We start from the raw sequence: 27,907 nt of genomic DNA, 5'->3' as shown, positions 1-27,907 counted from the left end.
TGCCTTTTAACTCCTGAAGTTTTTCTAAGCACACACTGATGTTTTGACCACTGGGGCTGACCAGCAGAGAACAGAGGTAGTCAGAAAGGCCCTGTCAACTGTTAGCAATTTTATGCTACTGACATGTGAAACACATTGAGCAGTGATAGATAGGCCTCCTTTAAAGCAGAACTAAACCCTAAAAATGAATATGGCTACAAATACCATATTTTAGATAATTAACTTATTGCACCAGCCTAATGTTTCAGCTTCTCAATAGCAGAAATAATCCAGGACTTTAAACTCGTCAAAGCGGGTCACCATCTTGGAAAGTGTTTGCGACACTCACATGCTCAGTGGGCTCTGAGCAGCTGTTGAGAAGCTAAGCTTAGGGGTCGTCGTAAATTATCAAGCAGAAAATGAGGTTGGCCTGTAATATAAGCTGAAGCTACAGGGCTGATTATTAAATTCTGATGGTAGTTGCACTGGTTTCTGTGCTGCCATGTAGTAATTATCTGTATTAATTAGTAAGCAGCTTTATATTGTGACATTTATATTCTATGTGTACTGTATATTGTGAGTTAGTCCCTAAGCTCAGTAAGTGACAGCAGCACAGAGCCTGTGCAGTGAATCAGCAGAAGATGGAGAATTACTGGGGCATCTTTGAGGGCACATATCTTCCCTGCTAAAAGGTTGTAGATGCCTTGGTCTGGTACAGAAGCCCAAAATATAATGTACAACATTTCTAGCTACTTCTTTAGTTAAGCTTTAGTTCTCCTTTAAGAAAACATAATCATTTTTTAATGGATGACCACCTGCCACTGATTTGTGTTCCTCTACACACAAAGCTTGTTATTCAGTGGCATTAGCAGTGGTTTAGATCGCCACTGAATGACAACAGCAGTCAAATTGCCCATGTATAGTGATGGGTTAATTTATTCGCCAGGCGTGAATTTGCGGTGAATTCCCGTGATTCGCAAAACCACAGCGAAAATTCGCCGGCGTAAAAAAAAAATGGACGCAGGCATCCGGCACCGTTTCGTGAATTTTGCTCGAAATGTGTGAATTTTTCAGCGAAACGCCCCAAATTCGCCCGTCACTACCCATGTACTATTAGCCTAAACAGTGACTGGTTCAACAGAGAAGCTGATATCAAGGATATACTAATCACTAGCAAGCCATACAACATTTCCTTCTTGCAGAAAAAGACACTGGTACCCCATTGATGAGGTTCATTGTTCAAACTTTAATTCTTAAAATAGCCAAAAAGGCACCATTTTTCAAATCATTCTGTCTGCTACATAATTCAATTACAGTTCTGTGAAGACTTCTCAAGTTATTTAAAATATTATTCTATTGAATATCAGATCCAGGACTAGTACTACTGTATGTGGGCAGTGATGTTTTTCTTTGTGTTTGTTGGTTAATGATGTATGTACCAGAAAGCAGGAAGGGCCAACTGGGAATTTTCCAGATATTTCAGCAGGTCAGTTTGAACATGAACATTTTTCTATTCACAGGGAACTTGCAGAATGCCTGAGCTCTCTCATGTGAAATTGTCAATACGTTTTGTATATAAAATTTCAACTTTGCTTCAGGAAAAACATGTCCTTCTACTCCATGAGCAAACATTGATCTAGACCAGCAGATGTAATCTGCTAAAAAAGAATGCTTGGAATGACATACATTGTATTTTTTACTTTTAACATAGCAGCTATCATTATCACTACTGCCAAACAATGTGTGAAATGTATTTTCCTCTATACAGACTGTAAAGTAAATAGATAGTGATGTAACCAGATGTTACTGGACCCCACTACAAACTTCAATTTACAGCAAATAGACAAAACTATTTAAGTAATCATATATGCAGCATACGTCTCTACTACTTTACAATGCCCTACTACCAAACAGCATGTTTTAGTTCTATACAGCACAGTACTGCTAATCACAACAATAGCATTCATAGGTTGAAAGAAGCTGCTAATGCACAAAGTCAGTTATCTGCACCCTCCACGCACAATTAAATGATAGAGAGAACAATAGATCCCGTGCAACATGTTAAATTATCCCAAAAAAAAAGAAAAGAAATGAAAATCTGAAAAATGTGCCCTGCACAAATTGCACTACCACCGATACAGTAATCAGGACAAGAATGCACATCACTTTTAATTAATTATAATCACTAAACCCCATAATAACCCATTAAAAATATCCATGGAAATTAAAAAGCGTGGAATGCGATAGCAAACTTGTGGGAAACTACATGTTATAGAAAGAGACATTTATTACTATAACTAGCGATACCTTCACTTCTCTCTTTCCCTCAAGTGAATTACTGCCAATTATCCCAAACTCGTTTGCCTTTATGCCCTTAGCTAAACCACAAATTCCCTTCCACTGCTGGAAATACACAAATCTAAGATTTTTGTTAGTTCTTGAGCTAAACAGGGCAAACCAAGAAATTGAAGCTACTCCATGTTTGGCCCTTGTGAGGTATATAACTAAATAAGCAGTGCATTGTGCAAGGGGATTATATGTGCATTGGTAACTATACACCTTGTGTACTGCCCTCACGACACTGTACTATGTGTGTACTAGGCAGTCAGCTAAACAATATCTAGAATCTTCAATAAACAGAAGAAGTTACTTTCTTGTAATATTTACTTGTGGATTCTAACTTTTTTAATTTTGGGAATCTGAAACACAGTACAAATAAAAACAAATGAATATATATATATATATATATATATATATATATATATATATAGAGTGACATGCCAGTGGCCTGCACATGCACTTTTAAGGGGAATTAGCGTGTGGTAGGCAGGTAGCGTAGGATTTTTGAGCTTAGAGACAGGGACACCAAGGCTTCCGACAAAAACACAGCTTTATTAAGCACTGGACATTCCCAACAAAAAGGCAACAGAAAAATGTTCAGGTAACAGTTCAACTTCACTGTAGAAAATGCAGGGTACAGTTCAGTAAATACACTGCCAAACATTCAGGGTTTTCCCCCCTCTGGTCGCTCACCATCAAGGGAAACTCTCACCCTCTTGCACCTTGAAGTATTTGGGCTTCACACTCAGCCTTGCTGGCTTACCCTCCTGGGACTCAGACTCACTAGCCTCTGCCAGTCCTTTTCTCTTTCTTTCCCCACAAGGGATTTAGGCTCCAAGCTCTGGAACTCTCTTGCTGGCAGAAAAGCTCCTTCTGCCCAGCTCTGTGTCTCACAGACCCTCACTTCCCTGGAGAGCCCTGAGTTGTGTTCACACAGCCCTTTTACATGGTCAGGTAGATCCTCTCTCAGCTGCCACTTAATTACCTGGCTGATAGGGAATATTAACCCTACCTGAGACAAATATTCCTTTGCAGCACATACAATGCAGTTTAAATGTACTCTTTTATATGCCTTTTCCTCTAAGACAGTGGTGTTTCCCAAACACCCTGTCACATAATATATATATATATATATATATATATATATATATATATATATCTATATATATCTATATATATATCTATATATCTATATATATATATATATATAAACAAGTATCAAGTATCTTGGTGTTACTGCATAATAAACTTACAGACAATCAATGTCCCAGGATTGAAGAAGAAACACCTAGGCACATGAGAAATAATATCCAAAATGAAAGCAACTCTAGAACTTCCTGTGACATAAGCTACTTCCTGCTTACTTTTTTAATTTTATTTAATACCTGTTTTTTTATACCTTAGAAAAAGCAGCCACTAGATGGCAATACATATATCAATAATTTTATTCTGCCAGAATAGCTAAGAGAGCAGCACACAATGGAAGAACCAAACATGGCACAGCTTCAATTTCCCTGGTTGCCCTGTTTAGTTCAAGAATAAACAAAAACCATAGATTTTGAATGATTAAAACAACAGACAAAAAGTATGTTTAGTGCAAGCCCTACTCATTGAACTCGTGTTCAAAATGGGTTATATTGCCCTTCTAAGTTCCTTGTATTTATTTTGTACATGTTAAAAAATAATAGACAGAATGTAGTGACCACAGTAGCATGTCATTCCCAAACAATATCATCAGCAGTTACATTTTTATTTTTAGTTTAAATGGCTGTTCAAGAGCACCTTCTTTTACAGCTTCTTGAATAAAGTTTCCAGGACTGGTATGTTACTGTATGCCTTGGTAATTTGGTACAGTAAATCCATAAGAGTCAATGCTATCACTAGAATCCCCAATGTCACATGAGCATTTTGGTCACCACTACTGAGTAGTAGAGGTCACAAACATATTCTGCCTTTCCCCAATTCACCAACTGTTCTCTCTCTTTCTCTCTCAGTCCACTAGAATTTCTCTCTCTTCTGTATTCACCAACCTCTTGTAAAGGCTACAGGACCTTCAGAACTAGGTAGTAGTGGCCCAAGAGTAGTGGGGAACAGGCAGAATTAGCAGGAATGGTAGTGAGGAACAGGCAAAGTCCATTAGTGTGGTAACAAAGGAGTTAAGAAGAATCCAAGTTCAAACAAAATTCAGGGCAGGAAGCATTAAGAATAATAAGAAAACAGGCCAGACGTCAATTGACAGTTGTTAGGAAAAACAAAATATGCTAATGGATCCAGGCAAAAGCATTGGTGTCAGTGGGGCCTTTAAATAAGAAAATAGATGTGTAACTTAACCATCCGGTGTCTCTGCACAAGCTTACACCTCTGCGATATCTCCCCATAATAAATATGCACCCGCAGCATCACTCTACTGAATGCATCATCATTGTCCTTTCATTATAATATATAAGAATCTGTGTACCTGCCCCTGTATTGCCCTTTATAAGCCAAAATAATGTGTTCCCAACTATAAATACAACAATACAGTCCTTCCCCACACCTGAAAACCCCAGGTCCCAAGAATTCTAAATAACATTATAACTGTACCAGGAACGAAAATACCCCTAACAGTAAGATGACCCCAGAAAAACCAAAGTACACATTCAGACTAAGGCCAGATTTGGGTGAATGTTTATTTGTTGGAATAAGTGGCGAATCTCCCAAGAAAATTCACCGGTGAAAATTCGCCAGCGTCAAGTTGCAATTTTCAAGATTTTTTCGTGAAACCGTTCAAATTGCTCGATTTTTTTGTGAAAAGGTTCGAATTGCTCGATTTTTTTGTGATAATGTTTGAAGCGCTTGATTTTTTTGTGAAAACGTTTGAATTGCTCAATTTTTTCATGAAAATTTTCGAATTTTTTTGTGAAAACTGTAGAATTTCATGATTCCAAGATTTTTCGCAAATTTTATGCCGTTTCGGGAATTTTGCGGGAAATGGGAGAGATTTGCCCATCACTAGATGGAAGTTATAGCAATTACCTGTACATTTCCATGCATCTGTACCTCCGTTATGCGCTAAATGGGGTGGCTTTGTGTATCCAAAATAAACTATTAAACTTCAGTAGCAACTGTACTTTTTATGGTGATGAAAATGAAGGCATTTTTCTTATTATATAGAGAATTTCTCAGCCAAGACAAACAGTAGTAGTTCATACTTCAGGGCATATATTCAAGTAGAAAAAGAGTTTAATTCACACAATACACTACTTCATACTGTCTATTTAAGGACAACAACTTACTATAAGTTGCAGCATTTGGTTTATATTGAAGCAAAGTACTGCTTGACCTAAGGAGAAAGCACTACAAAGCTTCTACAAAAATCACTTCAGTGTTTTAGAAAATGTATTTCCAAAATAAAAAGAAGGCATGAAGTGGTTTTAATACGATCCCTATGTAGATTTCCATTTATTTGCAGCCAAAGAAAATATGTAGTGTTTACATGGTCAGCTTTAAATGCTGCAGCGCTCAGAAGGGAGTGGACAACTGTACCAAAACAGAAGGCCCTTTACATTAGTGTTCAACATGATGTCAGTAAGAGTGCAAAGTTACAGCCCCCCTGAGTCAATTATTATTTTTAAAAGTAGGTCCTACAATATCATGTTGATTGTAAAAAAATAATTTAATGCCGCTGGAGTGGAAAAAACATGTCATACATCTGTGGGTAATTACTCGGCGAGCACATCATGTTTTGATTAGCTGTGTAATATAATAAACCCTAAGTGTGACTCTTGCTACATGCGTGCTTGCGTTTATTTCCCCAAATGTGCAACACCTTTATCAAATAAAATAATGAAATGCTGGGCTCAAAATAATGGGCTGAGCTGCTTTTCATAAACCTTCTTTGGTTCTTCCTAAGTGATTGGGAATACAATGTGCAACGTAAAGGGCAAGTGTCTCCTAATCTGACAAATAAATATGGTTTTATGACTGTTAGAGGGATTAGCCATTTCTTAGATGTGCTTATTTGTCTAATATCTAACACACTTAAAATACCAATTCTCACCAAGTTCTTTTAAGTTGCTGCCTGTAGGCTGCTATAGAACATTACCTCAGAAGCACAAAACATAATGTTCAACATTTCTATCCTACTTCTTTAATTTAATTTTCCTTGTCCTTTAAAGGCCAATGCCCAAACTTTTTTGCTCTCCTATTTGTACCTGTATGTTATTCACCTACAGGGGCGTTACTACAGAGAAAGCAGACCCTGCGACTGCAGGGGGGACTAGTAGGTATAAAGGGCACCATAAGGGCCTAATTAAAAGCTATTTCAACATATAGTGGTAAAACAGGACAACCTCTGGATCTGTTTAGGGCCAAGTAACATCTAGTTATGCCACTGTAGACCCACTTAGATTGGAAGCTCTGTGGGACAGGGACTGTCCGTTCTACTGTGTGAAATCAAATCTCCCTTTCAGACTGTTGGTATGGCACAAGCCAACTCGGTGTATGAATCATAGTATAATTGGTTGATAAATGGTGGCAGGGTTTCATTGTATGCAAAATATACAATATACTACTAAAAAAATATAACTTTATGTTCTAAGAATTCTTAGATGATGATTGCATGGAGCATTGCAGGTCTCATATAGATTGTACTGTGTTAAAAAATTCAAACAGTTGGTTAAACTAGTTTACTAGTTTGGCAAAACAAAGCTGTCCACTATACTCACAGTTTTCTCTGTAAATAAATATTTTTCAGGGTGTAATTAGGATCATATGGAAAGTGATGTCACCTGCTGTACATTGCTACACATGGAAACTCCAATCTGCTTGGCACATGAGGCTGTGCATGAGTGGAGCAAACTGTTGAATTGGTGTATTGTGAAAATGATTTGTAGTCTCATAAAGAGAAATGAATGTGAAGATTCTCATTCATCCAGGACAGGGTATATCTGTACAAATAAGTCAAATCAACTGGACTTGCTGTGTTTTTTCCTTGAAGACGTTTCACCAGTCATCCAACTGTCTTTCTCAATTCAGAATAACTTGTAAATAGGATCTTTTTGCGGGAATATATACTCTGGAATGTTGCTCCAATCAGCATAATCTGTTTATCATAATCCGCAAGGATGTCATGAAGTTAGGTGTTAGATTGTATTAGCATGATTGGAGCTTTGATGTGTTATTAAACCTTCCAGGGAGAGGTGCCAAAACATCACAAATATCACCATCCTGCCCACGGATAAAGGAAGATGCATAGTTGTACTTAATACATCAGACTACCATGCAAAGGTGACCACACTTCTAAGTGACAGCAATACGCATGAAGCCCTAAGAAGGGACCCAGCCAACAGCTACAAGAAAAATGTCTTAGACCTCTTAAAACAGTTGAAGGTAGACAAAGCTATTGATTGGGCACCATATCATCGAGTCTATCCTGGGGGAAAAAAACCTCCATGTATATATGGACTCCCTAAGATACACAAGGACAGGGCCACTCTCAGACATATTGTCAGCAGCATTAACTCAGCTACAACATTAATGTCAGCTACAATGTGGCAAAATACCTAGCCAACATCCTAGCCCCTTTGTTGGAAATACAGAGCATCACATCCAGAACTTCTAGGATTTTACTAATAAAATCCAAGGGTTGGTACAGGCACAGAAGAAACCATGGTATCCTATGATGTTACTTATCTTTTTATTTTTTACTTGGACTCCCATCGCAGAGGCAGTTGAAAGACAACACCCTTGACAACAGAACTAATTTTAACAGTATGTTGCTTACTGGACCTATGCCTAAGAGCCACCTATTTTAAGTACAAGGATAAGTTGTACAGGCAGAAGCATGGCTGCACCATGGGATCACCAGTTTCGCCCATTGTGGCAAACCTGTACATGGAGGAAGTGGAAAGAAATGCCCTGGATAGCTTCCAAGGAATCACTCCCAGTCATTGGTTTCCAATATGTGGATGACATCTGGGTTAAAATACACACACAGGAGGTACAGACTTTCACTGAACACATCAACTCAGTGGACCACAACATCAGGGTTACACAAGAAGATGCAAGATAACATACTGGCTGGCTGTTTGACTCCCACCATCCACTAGATCACAAACTGGGGTTATCAAAACTCTACATCACAGAGCAGACAAGATACCCACCAGCACAAAAGCTAAGTTGAAAAAAATGGAACATTTTAGAGGGGCCCTGAAGACATGTCCCAATCAACAGTTACACCAGTGTATGGTGCAGCACAGAAGAGTCAGCTCCTATGGTCAGGACTCAGCCATGTACCTACATCTAAAAGAAAAAGGACACACTTTTGAAGACTACCAAGTCCAAATTCTAGACTGGGAGAGTGACTGGTTCAAAAGAGGTGTTAAAGAAGCAATATATGTAAAAACTGGAAAAACCAAGTTTGAATAAAGGCACAGGGGGGGGGGGGGTGCGACATCTATCATGCTAATACAATCAACAACTAAATTCATGAAATACTTGCAGTTTATGATATACATATTATGCTGATTGGAGCAACATTACAGAAGATATATTCCCGAAAAAAAAATCATATTTACAAATTATTCTGAATTGAGAAAGCCAGTTGGATGACTGGTGAAACGTCTTCAAGGAAAAAAAAACACAGCAAGCCCAGTTGATTTGACTTATTTCTACAGATAAAGAGAAATGAACTGTGGAAACATTGCTAATTTGGATCAGTGCTTGGCACATATTGATAACATCCTCAGTATGGCAGCTACTTCTATATCCCAGGGATTACAAACTTGCACCGCAAATGCTCATTGGTGAACTTTAGCTTGCAATTAGTCCTGTTCCCTGTGTAATAAAATCATGTAAAAATATCTGCATTTGAAGATTTATCCATCCAGTGTTACTTGGATTTGTGTCTTCAACAACAAGCCATGACGACACGCCTTCACCTTTGGCATAAATATATACAGGTACGGGATCCGATGACCGGACGCTCATCTCCCATAGACTCCAATTTAAACAAATAATTAACATTTTTAAAAAATGATTTCCTTCTTGCTTTTTATAAAGAAAATAATGCTTTGTACTTGATGCCAACTAAGATATAACTAATCCTTATTGGAGGCAAAGCAATCCTGTTGGGTTTATTTAAAGGGGAACTATCGCAAAAATGAAAATTTAATATAAGCTTCCTCATACTTAAGTAAGAAACTATCTCAATACAATCAATTAAAAATGCTGCATTGTTCCTAAAATAATCAAGTTTATATTCTCTATTCCTGTCTTTGCATCTGTTTCTCTTAATTCTGTCTTCATGCAGCAGTTGGGTGTCAGATGAATGATACAATATATCTTATCGGGGGATCCCTTTCCTGCCAGATGTATTAGAGCTCACTCAAACAACTGATTCCAGTATAAACAAAATGTAACAAAATAACTGCCTTTTGCACAGAATTTGCATGTAGAGAGACAGGATTGCTGGTGATTTCTGAGTGAGTTCTAATATATCTTCTAGGCAAAAGGAGCCCCTATAAGATATATTGGATCATTCATCTGACACCCAACTCCTGAATTAAGACAGAATGAAGAGAAACAGATACTGAGAGAGGAATAGTGAAGATAAACTTGATTATTTCAGAAACGGTACAGAATTTTTAATTAGTTGTATTTAGAAAGTTTCTTATTTCAGTATGCTGAAGCTTAAATGTTCATTTTCGCAATGGTTCCCCTTTGATCTTAAAATGGTTGTATAGTAGTATAATCATCCAAATTACAGACAGACCCCTTATTCAGAAAACCCCAGGTCAGGATCATTCTGGATAACAGTTCCCTGTAAATGTGTTTGCAATGCAACACAAATATGTGCATACTATATATATATGCATTACCATTTTCTATTAATATTCCAGACCTAAATAAGAATATAATTGCTTACCTTGGCACATATTTTGTGCAGTTGGTTCATAGCCAGGTGCACATTGTATTCGCTGCGGGGAACTTGGAACCATGTGTTGAACATCAGGGGGGTTATAGACCTCTGCATTCTGCCCATTAGTTTGTTGGGAGCCAGCAGGCTCCTGTGGTGTGTGAGAGCTATCATCTTGTCCATTATTAACCAGTATTTGTGCAGTTCTCGGTAAGCAAAGATACCCTCCATAGTGGTTAACACATTTCATTCCACCCTTACATGCATCATGTACAATTTCACATTCATCAACATCTGTGATAAGAAATAATACTCATTAATTTAGTCTTTACTGCATAAAAAAAATGTCATTTAAGAAATCAGAAACACAATTTTGAGTACAAATAAAAAGCTCACGCCCCAAAGAGAGAAGATACATTACCTTTGCATTGTTGTCTTACTGGGTCCCACTCGTAACCATCAGTACATTGCTGGAAAGAAATTAAGTTCATTTCATGAGTAATTTATTGATGATGCAACAAGATAGATATATAGTTTCATTGGAAATATAGAGAACAGTGTACTGATTAATCCATTTTTTACATCAATAGTTTTTTCTAATATTTTTTTTATCTCCCATTTATGTGCTGAAAAATGTATAAGAAAATACACAGTAAATATTTGCACAAAGAGCATTATAGCAAAGTGTTGTGTTTCTGAAAAGGAATGCCTCTTGTATCTGGCATACAGATGTTGGACACTGCTAAGGTATGAGCTTATTGTACCTTAGGGAGAAGTTCAGTAAATCAACCATTTTATTACTGCATTTTCATGTGTATTTTGTATCATGTCTTGATTTATACAATCCTGCTGCACAGAAACAGAACCTACAAATAATGCATTATTCTAGCACATTATTTTTACAGCTTTGTATCTTCTCACAATGCATGAAGAACCAACAATTATGAGCATTTTAATTCTGCTTATTTAATAGTTTTATGGACACACAGGCACTACTTGGATTGCATGGATCTGGTTTAACCATTCATTTGCCATACTGTTTTATTTTAAGTGGGGCATCCCCTTCCCTCCATTTGCCCTCCTCTGCTTTCTCCCTCCATAGTACTGTAAGGACCCATAGGTTTTACTATGTTCCTATGGCTTTAAATCCCTACCCTTCTCCCTTACTTCCCAAATTACTAGGCAAACGTCTATGTATCTAATTTCTAGTTCTATTTGCATAACCAGTAGTTATTGGCCAAAGGGTGTAATGACCACTTCCTGCCACACTTCAATATAGTTTGTAGAAAGGGGTGGATCTTCCTCTTTGGCTCCTGGTGTCCTTCCAGCTGGGTTGTTCCCATCGAGCCTGTGTACACCCAGGTCCAGTAAAGCCCCCGCCCTAAAGGGACAGCACCTTAAGTGTTTAAGTTGGGGACCAGGAAACCCCGTTAATGAGGATTAGTAAGAACAGGATAGATTCTTTCATAGACTCTCTAGGAGAGTGGGATAGACAGGTTATATAGCAAGAGCAGTTGTGTGCTCCATCGAGGATCAGTAGCAGGGAGTAGCTTCCCAAAAGGCTTCCTTGTGTGAAGGGACCACAGTGGATAGGGTCTTAGGCTAGACTTCTTCTCCCTAACCACTCTACTGGGTGGGATCCGGACCACTTGGAGGTATATCTGCCTGAGGGAATTGATGTAAGCTTGACTACTATGCCTTATGGGAGTCACATCCTTCATTGCTGTATCATCCTCCTCTATCCACTTGAAACTGTGATATGCTAAGACCTCCTCATACGTGAGTAAACCTGTAGTTATTTGCTTGTGCTAAATAAACCATCCATCTTTTGTTCACCCTAAGAACCTCCTGGCGTCAAATCATTCACATTTTTATGTACAGTAGCCTGAGTGTTGTAGTTCCACTACACCCTTATAGGAAACTTCCACTTAGTGAAGGCCCTGATCCTGATGTGTGAGTCGCAATGTAACCCATGCTCATATCACTAGCTGGTCACTTAACTATTTTTGGTCTGGATAGCCCAGGTTAGCGTTACAGTACCTTAGCTGAAAAAGTGTCCCTGGCATTAACCATGGCATATTCACACAGAAAAACTCTTCACATAAAATGTCAAATAAAAATGTAATAAATAAAAAAAGAAAAGAAATAAAAACTCTTCAGCGACATCTGCAGAGCTTTTTCACACATGCATAGTTGGGGCCATTCTGGTATTCGTGCCTACTGCTCATGCACTGAAAAACTCAGAAGATTGTAGAAGAAAAAAAAAAGAATCCAAAGATACAGAAGATGGCGCAGAAGAGCTCCACTGTGATACTCTGCATGAATATACCATGATTAGTGCCTGGAACATTTTTTAACTAAGGTGCTATGGAAGGAGAAAGCAGGGAGGGGAGGTGCATTAGAGGGAAGGGGATGTGGATGTTTGATTAATGGGGGTTTAATTCTCCTTTAAATGTAAATAAGCCTAAACTAAATTTATTAACCTCATAGGTCAGACCCTTTATTTCTCATGTTGTTACTCTTCTTTGCCATTTCTCTAACTCTTAAAGTGATACTGACACTAAGGGGCAGATTTATCAAAGGTCAAGGTGAATTTTCGAATTTAAAAAGATTCAGATTTCGAGCTATTTTTGTGTACCTCTACTAGGGAATAGTCCAAATTTGATTCGAATTTGAAAAAAATTCGAAAATGTACTGTCTCTTAAAAATTTAACTTCGACCATTCGCCATCTAAAACCTGCCAAATTGCTGTTTTAGCCTATGGGGAACCTGTTTGGAGTCAATTGGTGGACTTTGAAAAATCTACGGATTTTTTGGGAAAAACTTTAATCGAATTCGAATCCACAATTACTTTGATTCGTACGATTCTAATCCGGATGAATCCGAGCTAATACGGACTATTCACCTGCAAAAAAAACGTTGATTTTTTTTTTCATATGTTTTGGTCAGTCTTTTTTAATTTGAATATCAAATTCGAAATTCGACCCTTGATAAATTTGCCCCTAAATGTTGATCGTTTTTCACTGATAGTTCTGCTTTTGTCACTTGAAGTTCCTAAACCTGACTGTTTTGCCAACCTGACTGTCCCTTCTTAACCTAATAAACCCTTTTTCAATGATCTAACAGAATATATAATGTGCCTTTCCAGCCTTTCATTTGTATTTTGCCTGACAAAGGGGCCTGTGTGCTCCGAAAGCTTGCAATTGTAACTTATTCAGTTGCCAATAAAAGGTATCACCAAATTTTACATTTTCTGCCTTTTTAACCTATCCTGTCACTTAAAGTTTCTAATGCTACCGAACTCCTGCTGCACATATATAGCAGCCCCCTCATAGAGGCACATGGGGGTAAGAAAGGTAATGTAAAAGCATCTGGCAAATACTTTTATGGCAAAATTATAAATAGCATTCAAAGACAATGTTATGATAGATAATAAAAAAGGTTATTTTCTGATCAGTGTCTCTTTAAATGTTGATTTAAAAAAACCTGAAACACAGAGTTTCTGTGCATTTTAAACATTTGGATTAACTCGATAACATATCATACGTGAATGTGTGCTTATGGATGAAAAAAATTTAATAAATATATATATACAGTATATATTCAACATTTTTAATGGGTCTTTTAAAATGCTCAAAAAAATACGAAAATTAAATCAAAAAAATGTAATTTAAAAAATTGCTTAGGGTTTTGTCTAGGACAACTCTCATTTGCTTTTACATGAACTTGACAGCTTTTAGATGCTTTATTTTAACATTCAAGGTTTTCAAAAGTTCAAGTTATTGAGACTCTAAAACAATTTTGTGTTTTTTGTGAAGCATTTGGCCAAATTCCAAGCTGAATCTGAATCCTAATTTGCATATGCAATACAGAGAAAGATATAAATACTGAAAACCACAAGTAAGGTTGTATTTCAACAACAGATTTGGGATTAAGTATCCTCTCAGTCTTCTATCCTTCTACATTTCATTGTAGTAAATTTGAGGTTACAAATGTAATGCGAATCATGTGCACTTCTTTTTTATTGATCATTGGATATGAAGCAAGATATATAGACCCTCTCTCCCTCCTTCCAAGTAGGGAAGATGTCCAATCTTCTCCACTGTATCTGGCTTCCCACTATCCATTGTGATTTAAGCCTTTACAAGGCATATTGTCACCATAAAATTGCCTCCTTTTATTGTATCACCATTACATTTTTTTTACAGTTGTAGGATACATATTTTAGAAATGTACAAGTCCATGCTTCCATTTATGCAGCCAACAGGTAAACTTTGTTATCTCTTTTGCTTTTATTGTTGAGCCAACCACAATACACAATGTCATGTTTAAAGTAACCCAAGAGAAGACCAAAACACCCCAATCATCCTTCTATGAGAATTGCCTGAGAACACTTGTTCAGAAATCGTCAGGTGTCTCTTATGCCTCAGAAGAATGGACAATTCTGTGGGCAAAATGTTTCCTAATTTGACCTGCATGTCATTGCCCCTAATAAGACTTTAAGATGATTACTATTTTGTCATGTTTTATTGATCATATTTCCAGAATACCTGCTATAAATCATGGACATTGTTTGCCAGACAAGATGTAAGTTCAGGTATGACTTGCATACCTGGAAATTAATCCTTAATCAGATGAAATGAAATAAAATAACCTTCTGCCTATTAATTAAAACACTTTAGCAGTTGCTTGTAAATGAAGAAACCAGGAAAACCCTGTAATCCCAACAGTCTACTTACAGTGTAGGTTATTGTATCTTCTGTGTCTTGTTCACAAGTTAAATGAATCAGAGTAGTGATAAGTAGAATCTTCAACATTCTGAAATATTAAACAGATTGACAATTGAAAGGTTTATAGGAATATATATATATTTATTTTTATTTTTTACAAGCTTTAAATATGATTATTAGTCTAATAAAGTTTGCTAGTCTATGCAATCATACATGATACTGTGCACAATTGATTTGCAAATCATATTAGCCACTTGTCAGTGAAACAGAAATATTATTTTTATTACACCAAATATTTAAACGTTGTTTTGAGACACACATGGTTCAGGCATTCTCCGTCTATATCACACCTCATTGCATGTGTTGCCCGCTGAGACAACCTTTACTCACACAAGATCATATAACAGTAGGGACTCTAGAGTATTTTATTATATGCATGAGACCATAACAAACACAGATTCATTTTATATTTATTGACTAATACTGTTGCACTGACAGTCTCTAAACGTAAGAGGCACGTTTTTTGAGGGTTTATTTTACTACATCTAATATAATTGGCTTCATATCAAAATGACATTTACTTTATGTTGAAGTGCTGGTTTTTTTTTCTCCTCCCTTGTCATATGTAGAAATTGTGAAGTGTAAATATGAGGTCTGTAACACTACATAGAGAGGCCGAATTCGAATTCATGTGAATTTTTTTTTACCCGAATAAAATCGAATATACTTGAAATTCAAATGGGAGGTTTTTAAAGAAAATTTAGAACAACTAAAACTTCAGCGAACATTACAGACTCGAATCACATTTGAATCGAATTAGACTTAACTCGAATCAAGTTTTTTCTCCAAAAAAAACTTGAATTTCAGGAAGGCTATTAACATCTTCAAATGACTTCTACATGAACTTGGCAGGCTTTAGGTGGCGAATAGTTGAATTTTAGTTCTTCCCAGGCTAAAGGTTTGATAAATCTCTAATTCAGATTCGAATCAAGTTTGGATTATTCCCAATTCGAATTTGTGAGCTTTGACCAAAAATACAATTCAAAAATTTGAATTCGAATTTACTATTCAACCCTTGATAAATCTAATACAGGTAAGCCAAAATGTGTTGGGTTTTAGATAGGATCTTTGGCTGCTCAAAGAATGGAAGGAGACTTAATTACACATCTCTATGCTGAACATATATGTAGACTTCTTTCTTTTATTATTAATATTATTACAAAATAACCTCAGCCTGGAAATATTGGGGGTAAAACGATTTGTTTTCTCTTTGCAGTTCTCTCTGTATAATGAATGAACCCTTTACCGAATATGTGGCTCATTATCATTGTTTATAATAGTAAGGAGAGTGGGACTGGATCATTATCTTCACTTGAAGAATATAAACAACCGTTTTTTGAAAGTTCTGTATGTTTGTTATTTTGTTGTTTTATATGAGGATCCAGAAAACTAGTTTCAGTATTTCGGTGGGACAGCACCAAATCTTGAACCCCAAAAGGGGTAGAGCTTACCAAAAAAATAGGGCGGAACATTGGATGGATCAAGGACTGAATGTCACATACGGCTCCCTAAATTCAGAACAAGTGCTAAGCTCCCTGGTCATGGCTCAATCTTCTGCAGCCACCTTTGGCCTCGGGAGGAGCCCTCTGCTACTCAGATGCCGCCAGGTCTTAAATTGAGAGGAGCGAAACAGATGTTCTGAACGAGCAAAGGAGCACGTTCGTTTTCAAGGTTTTGGATGGAAGGCAACAGTTCAAGGAGTAGGCGAAAAGCGTAGTCAGGCAGGCCTGGGTAAGTAAAGGTGGAGTTCAAACAGGGTCAGACAGGTAGTGGTTGGTACAGGTGGAGTTCAAGCAAGGTCAATCAGGCTGGGATCAGTACAGGCAGCGTTCAAAGAATAGTCGGGCAGGCAAGGGTCAGAACCGGAATCAAAACAAGACAGAATCATACCTAGATACTAACAAGTTAGACCTAACAACGGGCAATGCTAACAAATATAAAGAGACTACACTCTCCTGAGTTCTGATTGTGCCGTGGGCTGTTTTAACCCAGCAAACTGATCCCAGCTACCTAATCCCTGACAGTTCATATGTCATTATTTATAACTGATAAATCTGAACTATATTGTGAGTTAATACGAATAGTATTCAGAGATAGAATGCTAGAATATAATGCATAATGATCAATAGAGATCATCATGAAACAGGCGCGAAAATTTGCTGGCGAAAATTTGCCGGCATCTAAAAAAAAATGGATGCCGGTGCATTTTCACCAGCGAATGTGCGCTGGCGTCCAAAAAATGGATGGCGGTGTCAAAAACAGACGCTGCCGTCAAAAACGAGACGCCGGCACCGTTGGCGAAACGGTGCAAATTCGCCCATCACTAGTAGTTTTCTTAGTACAGGAGCAGATAGTATATTCAGTATACATATTGAATCCATTACACATCTTGTGGATATCTAGATCATTTTCACACTTATTTACTTTATACTTTGCTATTCATTTATTTAGTCACAATTACCACAATCAGAATGTACTTTATTTATTAAACTCCATATTTTGTATTTTGTTTGGTTCTGTAAAGTTATATCAGATTAGCGTTACATGATGATGAGCTATAGTGATCATTATGCATAATACATTTAGGAGATCATTTACTAAAACTTGAATTAATCTAATTTTTTTCATTAAAACAAAGTCGACCAAACTCCCTTCCATGAATTAAACCCATTCATCAATAATTTTCCTTGGAAAAGTCAGATCGAAAAAACGTAGTGTAAAAATCGACTATTGATTTGTATTGTACAATCGATGCTCCGCAAAAAACAGATTTTGTCTAATTGTCGCTGCAAAAACTTGATTCAATCGGTTATCGGACTAAAACGTTATCAGATTATCCAGTGCAGATCATGATGTCAAGAGGCAACTTCAGGGACATCTACCATTGACTCCTACGTGACCTCGACAGGTTTGAGATGGAGTATTTTTGAATTATGGTTTTTAGCAGCTTTGGGGTATAATACATCTATAAAAATTCAAGGTTTTTTTCTAAAAAATTAAGTTTCCCCCTTAAAAACCTCAACCAGATAAACTCAAGGTTTATTGGGCCCCTAAATATCTGCATTATTGAGATATATATACTTTATATCTGTAGACCTGCTGAATTATGAAATTGGCAACAACTCTCCCTGGTTAACAGAACAGGTCCAACAGCTGGACATCAAAGATTAGTTATACCAATGTTCACATTGTTTTCATTTCCCCAAAATATGTTTCTGCTATTTGCCAATATCCATTGCATAGTTATATCTGTTATACTGTATATAGATCACAGGAGGGGCTGAGAATCAACTCCATGTGAACCACGACTTTTATATACACTCATTTTTTTTGAAGAATTTATATATTTAATGCTCAACTACCAAGGTGCCTACATCTTTCAGTTCACCAGTAAGGTAATGGGCCACTCCTGGTTTTTACAAACCAATGCCCTGTAAACTGGTCTCTAAAAAGCACCAGGCCGCCATGTGCCCTAAGCAACCTGGCCGGTCGCAACGCCCAGTAGGCGCCAATGTTCATCAAAAAGGACGTGTGTGTGTGTAACCTTAAATGGAAAAGGTTTTCCTCAGTGACACTGCAAATGAATAGAATTTTAACGAAATAATTGAAAGTTTCCTGTAAGGTGGCTTTTATTTGCTACTGGATTCCCTTGAGTTATTACTCAGAACGCAAAAGAGGCAAACGACTTTTTTTTAATTCGTTATTTATGGCAGTCATAAACTTTGGGAGAGACATCAAAAAAAACTTCAATTTGTTTAAAAAAATTCCTGAATATTTAGCGGACAACCAATGAACCATGTGTAGCACACCCGTAGGTGGGCCTGAGAAGTGTATGATTATAGTATGACTTGCTGCCAGTGTATCCCGGATACAATTTCTTTGTTGGCCCAGCTCCTCAATAGTCCCTTTTCTTATCAGAAGGGTGCACGCCACATCATGTGTTCACTTTACATGCTTTTACAGAACAAATGTACGGAATTGGCATCACTCCCAATTGTAGTATAAAACCGCCTTTATTCTTTCATATATATATCATGGCAGCAGCAACGTTTCGGACCCACAATGGTCCTTTTTCAAGCTGACAAAGCATGTATCCCAGATACCCTGAAGCTGAGGGCAACTCCCAGCAGAATGTAGTGGCCCCTTTAAGCACCTTACCCTCAGAAGTATACTTTGTGTCCTGGTGCCCAGATCAACCAGGTTGGAAATAGCAGCAGTCTAGTGGGTGGCTTCAAACAAATAACTTGTTTATTGAACAAATGGCAGTAAATCTTGGGCACAGCATTCAGGCAGTATAGATCTTCATATACATTTAAGGCAAGCCATGGAAATCTTTCACACAATGAAATATTGCAAATAGATTCCTCTAAGGGGGTAGTATAGCCTGTTTTGTTGATTTCCAAAGCAGTAGGGATCCACCAGTGTATCTTGCTCCTTGGCACTTTCACTGCTCCTGAGCTCACCCACTTGTGTCCCTGTCTGGCAGCTTGATCACTGCAAGGGTGCTACCCCCAACTACTGTCCTTGTTGGAGCCAGAAAGCTGCTTGCTAAATACACTGCCTCTAACATTTGCTACTAGAGTGACTATTACACAAATTTCTACCAATAAATAAACATTCTCGAATCAGGGCCTGTCACCTGCTCAGACCCAGTCTTGTACCCACATCCCTGCCAGATGGGACACATCTCTCCCTTTTAATCTTTTGAACATTGCCATCTACTGGGCGGGCAATGAACTAGATCAAATTACAGTAGACCCAGGAAAAAGACAAAAGCTGCCTGGGTAAATCAAAGGATCCCTTAGGTATCCAAATATAGGGAAAACTGCATGAGCAAAACACTTAACCCTCAGGGTCTCTACACAATGTTGAGATTAAGGGACCATCTCTGACCCTTTACCACATTTTCAGATGGGTGACCTTCATCAGGGCGGAGAGTCTGTAAGGGGGTATCTAGCCTAGGTAGGGACTAGTGTTAGATTTTTTAGATTATTTGTTTCTTTTTTGTACAACCCAGGAAGGTTGTAAGAGGTTGTTGAAAATAATCTGTATATAACCCCCCTCAAGAATTGGTCAGGGCTGGCAATTCATAATCTCTCCAAAATGTCTTCCTCTGCCTCAGTGCCAGACTCAGTGCAAGTTGAATATGTAAATAAGTCTGGAATGAATTTATATGTCCGGATCCTTATGTACACTTACACTACTTTATGCATATTATTTCCTTCGAATCCTCTATAGATGGTGTTGGGACATAGAGAGCAAGGAGTTAGCAGTGCCATCCTTATATTTTTCTCCACCTCAGGAGGTAAAAGGCCCACGTGTTCTATTTTAATTACAGTAAAGATTTATGGAGTCCAAGGCCCATGTAAAATACTGATATATGCATGTGTGTTACAAAGTGTTCTCATAAATGTCAACAACTCGACCAAAGGAGACATTGCAAACTCAAATGGCAAAGGTTCATAATCCTTTCCTGTATCACTATGAAAACGAATATATACATACTGTTCCCATCCCGTATTTTTATGCTTTTCCTTTCCAAGCCTTGTCATATCTTTTTTCATACAGTCTTTGAAGACTGTATGACCCTTTTAATCTGTTAGCACTTAAAAGTGGGAACAGAAGCCAATTCAACCATAGATTACCCATTAGTGAAACAGAAGCAGAAATCGTAGTTTATTGCATGAATGGATTGCCATAACTTTCTAATAAAAAAAAAAAAATCTCACCATGAATAAATGTAATGTTTTCCAGAAATTGAAGACTCTCGTGTGCTGTATATGTACAGCTTTACTTGTTATCTGTTTAACTAAAATATCCAGTTTTATACTACGCAGTTAATCCACTACAAAAAAAAAATATAGTATAGGGCCCTGGACCCTGGAATGCAGAATACCAAGGGATGCAATATTGTACCCCTTACTACCCATGCACAGGGCACTTGCATTCAGGGCAATGGCTACCCCTGCACCTTATTTCAGATTACAAATTTGGCAGGCAAGGTGCAGAGCTCAACACTGTAAGACACAAGGCAATTTTATACTTAATTCCTGCTATAAGCAAGCAGTAAGGACAATTTTGCAGAGGGACATGCCAAGGGATGCCCATAACCCACCTTCTCTCAATGCCTGTTTTTGGCAATGCTATATTCAGAGTAGGATGAATGGAGTTCAAAGAGCTGCCCCCCAACTTCATAAATGAGGCTTGGGAAATAACAAACATTATCTCAATAACTGAGTGAATTGATTTAAAAAGCGAGACTGGCAAGCACAAGTAAATAACAACAATGAGGATGATGACATACAAGTTAAATTGCTGTAAATGCCACATGGAAATGTCATCTACAAACCACCCAGGGTTTTCCGAATAAAAGGAGAAGAAGAAATGATGTGTAAAAGAAAATGATTACAAAATGATCTTTTAAATCAGAAGCACACCACAGAAAAGAGAGAAAGTAAAAATCCAAGACCTTTCACAATAAGAAGCACTTTTCTATGCACGGTGAGACCATCAAACCCCATTTCCATTTCTCCCTCTCTGTAAATGTGTTTATTCAAGCTAAGGATTATGTAGTTAGCGGAACATTTAACTCACTGCTTGAGACCAACCTTTCAGTATTAATAGAAAATTTACCTTTCTCTGTATGCTTCCAAATGTTGAGAATCAGAGGAGGTTCTCTGTGCAGGTGACGGAGTCAGGAATGCGCTGCAGTATATGCAGGGAGCAGCAGTGTGTATAAATATTTGGGAAATCTCAGGGAGCTCAGTAAACGCTCTGCTGCTCCAGGCATGTGGATACTGTTTTGAAAAGAGGTATTCATTTCAGACAGGCTCCAAAGACACTCCTCTTTCTCTGTTGTGCACACTCCCACTATTTAAGCATATGCAATGTGTTAACTGATCCTGCCAACTCAAACGAAAACTGAATATTCCACATAAAATATCGTAGGCTAAATGTATAAAGAAAAAAAATTATGATTAGTCATAGTTGTTGATCATTTAAGTGCTGCACAGTGTAGAATGTGTTGCCGCTCTTAGCTCCAGGTATTTTTTAAGCTTCCAAAAAAAGTAGGTTTTGTTTTGGTTGACAAATAATTCACAATGATAATGTATTTTTTCAGCTTTTGGCAAAGCAAGGCACGTATTAGTGGTGGTTCACCATTAAGTTAACTTTTAGTATGTTACAGAATGACTAATTCTAAGCAGCCTTTCCATTGGTTTTAATTAAGACAGTTTTTGCATTATTTGCCTTCTTCTTCTTCTAACTCTTTCCAGCTTTCAAATAGGGATCACTGACCCCATCTTAAAAAACAAATGCTCTGTAAGGCTACAAATGTATTGTTATTGCTACTTTAAATTCAGGCTGTCTCCTATTCACATTCCAGTTTCTTGTGCAAATCAATGCATGGTTCCTAGGGTAATTTCGACCCTAGCAACCAGATTGATGAAATTGCAAACTGGATAGTTGGTGAATAAAAAGCTAAATAACCACAAATAATAAAAAATGAAAAAAAATCAATATAGGAAGAAAGCTTTGGTAGCCCAATGGGCTGGAGTTCTATATCATATTTCACTTATTTAGGAACAGAATTTAAAGGGATCCTGTCATCGGAAAACATGTTTTTTTACAAAACGCATCAATTAATAGTGCTACTCCAGCAGAATTCTGCACTGAAATCCTTTTCTCAAAAGAGCAAACAGATTTTTTTATATTCAATGATGTAACTGAATGTGTCTCAGTGAGACATGGGTTTTTACTATTGAGTGTTGTTCTTAGATCTACCAGGCAGCTGTTATCTTGTGCTAGGAAGCTGTTATCTGGTTACCTTCCCATTGTTTTTTTGTTTGGCTGCTGGGGGGGGGAAAGGGAGGGGGTAAAGAATGATTGAAGTTTATCAGAGCACAAGTCACATGACTTGGGGCAGCTGGGAAATTAACAATATGTCTAGCCCCATGTCAGATTTCAAAATTAAATATAAAAAAAATCAGTTTGCTCTTTTGAGAAATGGATTTCAGTGCAGAATTCTGCTGGAGCAGAACTATTAACTGATTCATTTTGAAAAAGATTTTTTTTCCCATGACAGTATCCCTTTAAGGTTCAGAGATTGGGAAGACATTCTACCCGCAGAGTGTGCAACTGAAAAGCAGTTTTCTTATAGCGTTTGTACTCTGAGTTCCTTTTATGTTTCATATCATAGACAGAAAAGGTATTTTACCAGACTATTCTACTGCTGCATCCCTTATATGATAATCTAAATAATATCATATATGTATCTATTATAAAAGAAACATTTTTACACTGAGAGGAGGGATGGTGATGCTGCTGTTTCATCCTCGAATTAACCATAATAACCAAAAATGTATGTATAAAAGACTCATATTTAAAACCTATAATTTAATTGCTTAAGGGAGAATGGGTTTGCCTTAGCAGCAGGCTATCCTTCTGTAAACACAGCAACAAGATCTCTCTTATCCTCACTCTTCTGTCATATAGGGATGTAGCGAACTGCCGTTTATGTGTTCGCGAACGCCGTTCGCGAACACCGGCAAAAAATGCGAACAGTTCGCGAACAGTTCGCGAACTTCGAACATCCGAAAATCGTTCGATTCGAACGATCGAAGGATTTTAATCGTTCGATCGAAGGATTTTCGTTCGAATCGAACGATCGAAGCCATTCGATCGAATGATTTCATTCAATCCAATGGCTTCGATCGTTCGATTCGAACGAAAATCCTTCGATTTTAGCGGTCGAAGGAATCGAATGGTCGAATGGTCGAACGATTTTTGACGCGAACGCCTATTGGCGAACGTCGCGCGACGTTCGCGAACATTCGGCGGACGCGAACAGTCGAAGTTCGCGCTAACTAGTTCGCCCGCGAACAGTTCGCTACATCCCTACTGTCATACACTCCTTCAGATCAGATTCTGACATTATTAACTTTATGGAGCATGGCCACATTCTAGACAAAGGTAAAAGAACTATGGGAGACACGGGACATTAGCTTTTCCTTCTTGAGCAATGCTAAATAAAATAGCTGTACTATTTATACCCCTGCCATAGATAGATGGGGATCTAGGGTCAGAAAAACTCCATACTTGCCAACAGCAGTTTCAATGATACTAGGATTTTAGTCATTACCAACTGTTTTGTTGTATATTCTACCTGGTTACAGCATGTTGATTCCATTCATATATGTATGTGAAAATACTCTTTGTTAAAGGGGACAAATAGCCTCATTTTAAAACTTCTATATTATGTCTATATTGAGTCCTAATCTTCAATAAAAAACTTATTACAAATAATCTTCTATAAAAACCTATTACAAATATACCTTTTCAAGAAAAAAGTGATCTCTGACCTAAATGATCTTCAGACTGTCCTTCTGCCAGCGCTCCTCTGCTCTCCTGCTTAGGCAGTGAACAAGAATGACCCATCACAGTCAAGCGAAAGAGAACCATTCCGGATCCTGCAGGCTTTTTATAGTCTTTTGGGCCCCTCCTTATTTCCTATAATCTTTCCAAGGATGCCCCCTTTCTCTAGCACCTGGTGGTGACTTGTAGTAATTACATCCTTTAATATTAACAACAAAACTCTATTGTCAAGTATTGGTGAAAAATATACATTACACACATTACATTTTAACTTGTCACCCCTTACAAGCACTGCACAATGTCTGATGCATGAACAGTAGTTTGGACCGAAATTTGAAACTTGCTTTTTAGGAAGGATGTGAGCCCATTGACCCGGGGTTCAGCTTCTTTGGAATGCAGGTTTGGGGTATGGGTGGATGTGCTGGAGGACGAAGTAGAAGCCAAGGCCCTAAGGTAAGCTGGGCAATTTACAGTGGCAGATAGCTCCTGCTATAATGAGGGTTATAGAGATGTGATAGTCAGTATGAGTTAGTAAGAGCAGTTATGTGCTCCACCAAGGAGACTGCAGAGTAGGGCAGTTCCTATCAGCTAAACCTGCCAGACTATAGGGAATCATTTTGAGACACACTGTGAGATCCTGGTATGCAGGGGACAGACACCTGTGGTATGAGTAAAACTCATGTGCAAATCTGTGATAGGATAATCTGCCATGGATTTTCTGTGTACGTACCCTCTCTTTGTTCTTCAGTAAATCTTCTGCTCCTCAATATTCTTTGTGATAGCGTTTGTGAAAGAGTTGAGCTTCAAACTTGAAGATTCCTTCCTTCATTTATCTTTGAGGGCCCAGCTGATTAGAGGAGTCAAGTGCCATTGTAACAAAAACTCACCCTGGTGGTCCAATGGGCCGGCGGAGACGTCCCCCGTGTGGTGTTGCTTCTTCGGTGGTTCGCGATGCGCTGCCTTAGGGCGCGCACAGCACGCACTTCTCTCTTTTCTCTGCGTATTGATGCTGGAGTGATTACATCAGCACTCAATGCCGCGAAATTCGAATGCTATTTAAAGGGACTTCAGTACTGTGATCATTGCCCGTTATTTGGTTCGTCCTAGTGAGTTCTTGTGTGCTATTTCTGTATTCCTGTTATCTGATTCCTGTTTGACCCCTGCCCGATTGACTATTCTGACTTCTGTGATCCTGACCCCTGCCTGGTAATCAACTATTCTGACTTCTGTAATCCATCCTGTGCCTGCTTGACTCTTCTGATTGATCTCCTGGTTTTGACCTTTGCCTGTCTAACTTTGCTTGAATCCTGCCTGCACCGACCTGGCCTGTTTGACTACGTCTTCATCAATTCCTTGTATAGTGACCTTCTGCCCAAAAGACTTTGCTAACGATAGTGCCCCTCTGCTTGTCCAGAACCCTCCCATGGCTCCTCTCTTATTAAGAGCTGGCGGCACCTGATTAGTCGAGGGCTCCTCCCAAGGTGAAAGGCAGCTGTTAAAGGCGGAAGCACGAGCCGAGACCAGGGAGCCTAGCATTGATTCTGGATTTTGGGTGCCGATTCGTGACAACCATGAAGAGATATAGGAAAGCAGTTCCCATGGGTCTATAGTGCTACAAATATATGGAATGGGTATTACTAATCATATAATTTTTTTAATATCTAGTAATTTAACAAATAAACAATATAGATCTTTAAAATATCATAGATTGTGTTTATCAGCTCTTAAAGTCTTTGGTTTCATTATCTTGTCTCAGAATAAAGTATTTATACAGCAGAACAAGCTTAAGTTATGGTGCTATTTATTCATAGATATGGTAGAAGGTTTCCTGCTAAATATAATTTTATAATCTTGCTTCTCAGCTAAATGTAGGCTCGCCACATGAAATCTTAGTGAAAATCTCGGCCCTTTACTTCAAGGTGGCTTATGGTGTCATTTTTATATTTTCATTAGGTATGTGACTTTACTGGGTGGGAACGTTTCTTGCAGGAGAGGCTTGGCCTTCTTCTTTAAACACTGTTATGAGAGTCTTTCTCTGTAGAGGTGTAATTATGTCATCTATGACCCAATCTGTTTTTCAGAAGGCATAGAGTAAACTATGGCCCTTGGCATGCAGGATTAGTTTCATAAATGTTAGATGTGTGTGGTGTGTGCATGCTCTGTTTATAAGGAGCCTGATAGTCTCTTTGTCCTTTTTCATTTAAATATGACTATATGTTCTGATGTTTGTCAGACGATGACTAAGTGCCTGTAAAGCATTTAACGCGTAAAGCTTTGCAGAGATTTTTTTTTGCTAAATAAACACTTTTTAACAGCATCAATTTAAGGAGTGTGGTCTGGTTTGTGCCAGCCCATTATTATTTACTAGCATATTATTTTCCTCCCCGAGCTGAAGGTCTGGGGCTTGAGCACCTGGACCCTCCATCGTCCTTGGTAAGATCCCCCTTCTCACTACACTCGACATTGAATGCTCTTCTATAAGTTGCCTGATAGTCTCTGCTTTATTTCTCTTATTAGCCAATCCGGTGCCTTTCTTTACATTTGTTTCTTTTCGCTAAGTAGTTGTTTTTTTTTTTGCATGGAACCCACCGGAGGCACCAGAAAAACCGGCTCATGGTAACATATGAAATTGTAGTCCTAGTCAATGGGGCACATTTACTAAAGAGCAAATTGTGTTTTTCCGACTAATTTTGGCTAAAATAAAATTTGCAGGGTCATCGACGAGTAACACACTTTGCTTGAGAATTACCTTGTCACTGGAGAACTTTCACTGCATTTTGCCAGGTGAATTTTCGGTCAGGTGATCGATCGTTAATCTCATAATTTGTAAAGTGTGAAAATTGAAATGAGTTACCCTTTTCACCAAAATCTATTTTACTTGGTTGTGAGTGTCAAATTAATAAAATCATGCAACATCCTCAACATTATTATGTCAGTGACATCATATCCTGTATTCCAAAAAAGTCATATTTATAAATATACTTTTCTGAACATTTTGTTTGCTTGACAAAACCCAAAAAAAATCTTGAAAATACCAATCGAACAAATTTTTTGGGTTTTCCACCTGAAAACTCGGATTTTTTCAGATTTTCACCCGAAAACCCAGAAATCTTCGGATTATTGCATGAAACCCAGTTATTTGTAAATTCTCCCATTGATTTATATGCAACCTTTGCAGGTCTGAGATGCTGGATTTCAGATTCAATATTTTACCATCCTCTGGGTATATTAAATCCTGAAAAATTCAGGAAAATTCAGATTTCATACTATAAAAAAAACACGAATTTGGCATTCTGAGTTTAGTAAATAACCCCCATATTGTTTATCCCTACCTAATTTTTTATAAGCAGCTTCTCTTGTGTGGGGTTACTACCCCTGTAATTATATAAGGTCCAACTGGATTAAGAATAACACTGGGAGATGAAAACACAAATAACGTGGGGAATAAAGTTAGACCGTTTTTGATTGATTACAGCAATCAGTTATGACCACAAGACCAAAGTACCATATCAGGGCTGTAGTTTCATTC

General features: G+C 37.9%; 1 protein-coding gene across 1 annotated transcript in view; it reads right to left on the bottom strand.

Moving 5' to 3' along the window:
• Positions 1-25,238, bottom strand: part of efemp1.L (EGF containing fibulin extracellular matrix protein 1 L homeolog) — a 54,701-nt gene extending 29,463 nt beyond the window's left edge. The window contains exons 1-6 of the mRNA XM_018262850.2: positions 25,109-25,238; positions 24,366-24,577; positions 21,640-21,803; positions 14,956-15,034; positions 10,638-10,686; positions 10,226-10,510 (exon numbers count right to left, since the gene is read on the bottom strand). Coding sequence (XP_018118339.1) covers positions 10,226-10,510; positions 10,638-10,686; positions 14,956-15,033 — 412 coding nt within the window. The 5' untranslated portion in view covers position 15,034; positions 21,640-21,803; positions 24,366-24,577; positions 25,109-25,238. The remainder of the gene's footprint in view (positions 1-10,225; positions 10,511-10,637; positions 10,687-14,955; positions 15,035-21,639; positions 21,804-24,365; positions 24,578-25,108) is intronic.
• Between the last annotated feature and the right edge of the window lie 2,669 nt (positions 25,239-27,907).

This window comes from Xenopus laevis, chromosome 5L (assembly GCF_017654675.1).
Source record: "Xenopus laevis strain J_2021 chromosome 5L, Xenopus_laevis_v10.1, whole genome shotgun sequence".
In the NCBI taxonomy this organism is placed as follows: Eukaryota; Metazoa; Chordata; class Amphibia; order Anura; family Pipidae; genus Xenopus; species Xenopus laevis.
This window is presented reverse-complemented; position numbering and strand designations above follow the sequence as displayed.